Source organism: Colletotrichum navitas, assembly GCF_030913465.1.
Source record: "Colletotrichum navitas strain CBS 125086 chromosome Unknown LY79scaffold_17, whole genome shotgun sequence".
Lineage (NCBI taxonomy): Eukaryota > Fungi > Ascomycota > Sordariomycetes > Glomerellales > Glomerellaceae > Colletotrichum > Colletotrichum navitas.
In genome coordinates this window covers 592,478-598,477 of record NW_026850563.1, presented here as the reverse complement: position 1 = coordinate 598,477, position 6,000 = coordinate 592,478, and the positions used below count along the sequence as shown (strand labels likewise).

The 6,000-nt window shown below is 22.2% G+C and overlaps 1 protein-coding gene across 1 annotated transcript; it reads left to right on the top strand.

Moving 5' to 3' along the window:
- Positions 1–2,042: 2,042 nt before the first annotated feature.
- LY79DRAFT_481427 (uncharacterized protein) lies at positions 2,043–2,342 on the top strand (the record flags this gene model as incomplete). The annotated part of the gene is made up of 1 exon (XM_060553268.1): positions 2,043–2,342. A coding segment is annotated over one exon (300 nt), but the record flags the coding sequence as incomplete, so codon positions are not given.
- Between the last annotated feature and the right edge of the window lie 3,658 nt (positions 2,343–6,000).

The following is a 6,000-nucleotide window of genomic DNA, read 5'->3' as shown; positions in this document are numbered from 1 at the left end:
TATTACTTTAACTTCTATATACCTTATAATAATAACTATATAATAACAATATACTTAATACTACTACTAATAATAATAATACTACTAATAATAATAAATCTAATAAAGATAAAGATTTAGCTATACTATGGCATAATAGACTTGGACATACAGCTTACTCTTTATTACCTTACTTAAATAAAGCTACTATATTAAATAGTAATAATAATAATAATAATATATATATACCTAAGATAAATAATATATTGAAGCCTATTTAAAAGGGAAATTTATAAATAAAGTAAATAAGATAAGTAATAATAATAGACCTATACTAGAATATCTAGAAGCAGTAGCTTCTGATTTATGTGGACCTATAACTCCTATAACATATGATAAGAATAGATGGTTTATTATATTTATTGATATATATACTAGATTCGCTTGGGATATCTTCTGAAAACTAAAGATTCTGAAGAGATATATACTATATTTAATAACTTTAAGAATCTAGTAAATAATAATACTAATAATAAAAGAATAAGAGAATTTAATACAGATGGAGGAAAAGAATTTAATAATAAAAGAATAAAAGTAATATATAATAACGAAGGAATAATACATAATATAAGACCTCCTTATACACATGAACCTAATGGTATAATAGAAAGGATAATAAGAAATATAGTTAATAAAATAAGGACTTTACTATATAATTCTAATCTGCCTAAATATTTATGGGAGAGGCTTTCTTAGCCTCTATATATATATATAATAGAACCCACATTCTTTTATAGATTATAAAACACCCTATGAAAATAGATATAAAATAAAACCTAATATATCTAATATAAGAGTATGGGAAGTATATGCTACTATAAAAATAAAGACCCTAACATTAGAAAATTAGATTCAAGAGCTAATAAGGGTGTTATAATAAATTATGGAAATAATGCTTATAAAATATAGGATATAATACAGAGAAGACCTATATAGTCTAGAGATATTACTATACTAGAAAATAACTTTATAACTAACAATAATAATAATAAAGAAAGTCTAGAAATAAATAATAATATAAATAAAGATCTTAATAGTAATAAAGATAATATTAATACTAATAATAATATATCTAAAGATAATATAATAATAGAAATACCTAAGATTAATAAAGAAGATTATATAGACTACAAAGAAGGTAATCTATTTGATACTATAGAAGATTATCCTTCTATTAATATATTAGCTCCTTTAAATAGAGCTGAAGATAAAGCATCTTATATACTATCTTCTAATATATTAACTGAACCTTCTACTTTTAAACAATTTCTAGAAGATAATAATAAAGATAACTGGATAGAAGGTATGAATAAAGAAATTAAAGAATTAGAAAATAATAATACATGGACTATTATAAAAAATAATAATAATAATAACATTATTAAAGGAAGATGGGTATATAAAATAAAAGAAAAAACAGATAATAATAATAATAAAATAGAGAAAATATATAAGGCAAGATGGGTAGTACAAGGCTTTAATCAACACTTAGGTATTGATTATTTAGAAACCTTTAGTACTACTTGTAGGCCAGAAAGCTATAGATATATAATAATATTAGCTGTTGCTAATAACTGGTATATGCAACAATATGATGTAACTAATGCCTTTGTGCATGCTAATATTGATAAAGAAATATATACTATAATTCCTACTGGATATATATATAATAAAGAAGCTAATAAACTAGTTTTTAATAATAAAAATCCTTTATATAATAATAAAGAATATATATGTAAATTAAATAAGGCCTTATATGGTTTAAAACAAAGTCCTAGACTATGGTATAAGCACTTAAAAGATATATTTATAAAAGAATGCTTTAAAATATCCCCTTATGATGAAGCAGTATTTATATATAATAAAAATGATAATAAAATAATACTAGCTTGTCACGTAGATGATATGTTAGTAGTTGGAAATAATAAAGAATTTATAGATAATTTATTTAATAATATACTACTTGAATATATAAAGATAAAGCCTATGGAATACCTAGTATATTTCTAGGAAATGAAATATATATAGATTATAAAAATAAAAGCGTATATATACATCAAACTAAATATACAGATAAGATATTAAATAAATATAATAAAAGGGATTTATATCCGTATAATACACCTATAGATAATAATATAAAGTTATATAAAAATAAAGGACAAGCAACTAAGGAAGAAATATTAAAATATCAGCAAGAAATAGGTGCTTTAATATATTTAGCACTAAAAACAAGAATAGATATAACTCTTCCTGTTATAACTTGTTCTAGATATATAAGTAACCCTTCTAAAGAGCATTTTATTGCCCTTAATAGAATATGGGGTTATTTAAATAAATATAATAATCTAGGAATATATTATAACTGTAATAATATTAATAATTTTGATATAATAGGTTATACTGATTCTAACTGGGCAGGAGATCTTAATGATAGAAGATCTACCTCTGGTTATATATATACTTATGGATATTATAATCTTATCAGCTGGAATTCTATAAAACAAAAAACAGTAGCTTTAAGTACCTGTGAAGCTGAATATATGGCTTTAACAGAGGCTATAAAAGAAGCTATATATTTATATAATAGTTATAACTATATAAGAATAAATCTAGGGTTTAGTGATTTAAATAAACCTAGAATATTAATAGATAATGAAGCAGCTCAAAAGCTAGCAGAAAATCCAGAATTCCATAAAAAAGTTAAGCATATAAATATAAAATATCACTTTACTAGAGATACTATAATAAATAAACAGGTATATCTATATCATATAAATACAAAAGATAATATAGCAGATATTTTAACTAAACCTCTAGGAAAGGTTTTATTTTATAATATAATAAATACTATAAATATAATAGATAAAGATACTATACCTGAATATAATAAACAAGAAGAAAATAAAAATATAAGAAATAAGTATATAAATAATAATAATAATAATAATAATAATGATAATATATAAAGAAGAGTAATATATATATATAAATAAGTTACTATCTCTTGTTTTCTCCTGCTTATAAAGGTTTTAAAGAGATTAGTAAAGTATATATTTAAGTATATATACTTAATAACAAATAGCTATCTTGATTTTTCCTATTAAGGTTTTTATAGATAAGCTATATATAATAAATTATATATACCTTAAGGGGGGGTATTAGATATTAAGGTTTAAAGACCTTATATACATAAAAATAAGATAATAATATAATAAAGAAGTAGAATATATAATACAGTATTAATAATACTGTATACACTGTATACACTAGATATAAGAATAACTACTTAGAAAACGGCTATATATACTATATAACAATAATATTTATATATAAAGAATAGGTCTTTTAAGTAAGACCTTCTCCTTCTCTAAGGAATTAAGAATATAGTTCTAGGTCACATAAGGTAAACAGATAAAACAATACCCCACTGCAGGTAAAACAATACCCCGCATTCTAATAACCTACCTAATAACCTACTTAATAACCTAGAATACTAAAGAAATCCTTAGAATACCTAAGATATAGGTATAAGTAATCCCCTTATATCCCTAGGTCTAGTTAGATAGTTAGATCTACAAGCTCTTCTATTATATCTATAACAATATACTACCTTTATATCTTATCTCCTATCTCCTATCTCTTATTTGCCCCTTTTGCCTCTAAAAACCTCTACTATTAAAGACCTACTGTTAGGCAGTAAGGTATAAGTATAATATAAAAAAGGTAGATAGTTTAGCCTATACTACCTACTATCTATTAATAGTAAAGATTACACTATTAATATTAATAGCCTATATAACTTCTATTCTACCTTAGTTAAACCTTACTACACTAAGAAAGAAGTAAATAAGCCTACTAATATAAATCTTTAACCTAACTAACCTATAGATACTAACTACACTAGTAAACGTATAAAGGATACTATTATTATTACTATAAGAATAAGAAAACCTATTTAAATAGTAACCTCTTTTTCTCTATAGTATACCTATAGGTAACTATATAAGACCTTAGTTAATATACTACTATAGGAAACAGATAAACCCTCTAGTGCCTTCTTCTTAGCTAAAGAAGAAGTAGACCTAGTACTTATGTAATAACTATATAACTAAGGCATTATTACTACACCTAGTAAGCCCTTTAAATAGTTAGGCAAAAGTAAGATCTAAGGCCTTATTAACTATAGTATATTTAAGATTATTATATATAATCCTTCTATTTACTAAGGCTACGTCTTTAAATTTTACTTTATTAATAAAGTTAAAGGTAAAAATAATAAGCTATATAAGAAATTATAACTTATAGTATAAAGTTATAGTAATAATAATAAAGAAACCTTACTAGTTTAGTTACCTATAATTTAAAAAGCTAGCTAGCGTATAATTCTTATACTTACCTTTTCCCTTATAGCTAATAGTAAAGTAATATAGCTATAAGATATAACATAGGCCTATATATAGTTAACTTTATAACTTAACTACACTATCTATATATAACTTCCCCTTTAAATCTATAATTACTACCTTTAAGGCACTATTATAAAGGTAGTAAAGCTATTATATAGCTTTACTAAAGTAAGTACTTATTAGTAGGTAACCTATAACTACTACTACTATAAAAAGCTTAATATAGTTACTACTTTATATAACCTATACCTACTCCTTTTATTTATAAAAAACCTTAACTTTATAATAATTAAAATATAAATAGATAATATAATTAGCCTAACTAGTATTAATTTCTTTAACTATAAAGATAATAAGCTTACTAAAGTAAAGCTTCTTATAAAAAGAAAATTTTACTTATAAAGAATAAACCTTTAGTATTTAATAAAGGAATTATCTTATTAACTTTAGCTAAAGACACCTTTATTATACTTTACTAGAAAAGCTAAGGTATAAAGCTAAGACTTATTAACAAGAAATTACCTATAGCCTAGTAAAACTATGTTTAGTAGTATACTTAAGGTATATATATTACTTTTATTTACTAACCTAAAGTATACTTTAACTTATCTACTATAGCTTAGTATAAAGAGCTAGACAGTAAAGCTATTTAATAACTTAACTAAAGAATCTAGTAGTAAATAAATATACTTAACTATAGCCTTACCTTTATTCTCTTTAACCTACTTAATATAAAGCTCTTTATATTTATTAATAAATCTTTTACTAATAATTATAACTTAACTTTATAGTTAAGATTTATTATCCTTTTTACTAATAAAGAGGTTAATAACTAATAAGGTAAGTTTACTCTTTATAGTAATATCCTTTATTTTTTAGTAACTAAATCTAAACAAGTAATATAAAGTATTCTTATATTAAAAGTCTATAGTATAGTTATAAGTGTTAATATAGTGTATACTCTCTCTATAACTATTATAATAGTAATAAATAAGCTTAGTAACCTATTAATCTTTATTATTACTTACACTAACTTATACTTACTATATAAGTGCCTAGTAAAGTTAGGTACTACCTATAAAAAGCACTTAATAATTAATATTATAGTACTATAATAATTATATAAGTAATATAAGCTCTTTAAGATATAATAGATCTATAGTAATAATAACCTTACTAATAGGTTTATAAAGTCCTTACTAAACTAAGTACTTAAGAGTCTTATCTCTTATAATAAAGTAAAAATATAGATAAAAGGATAAGTTATATAAATATAACAAGAAATAATAAGAATAATAGGATATAGGATAATAAACACTTAGAAGAGAAAATAGGTTATATAAACTATATAAATTAATAATAGTTAAATCTATTTAACGTAAGTATATACTTCTAATAGCTATAGCTAAAGAGAAATACACCTAAACAAGATAGTATAAGCCTACCTCTACTAAGTAAATAAATAAATAAATTTATAGTAGTATATAACTATAAAAAGTGTAATACTTTTACTTTTCTTATTTTTATTATATTTTTAGGCTTTTTAAGAAGA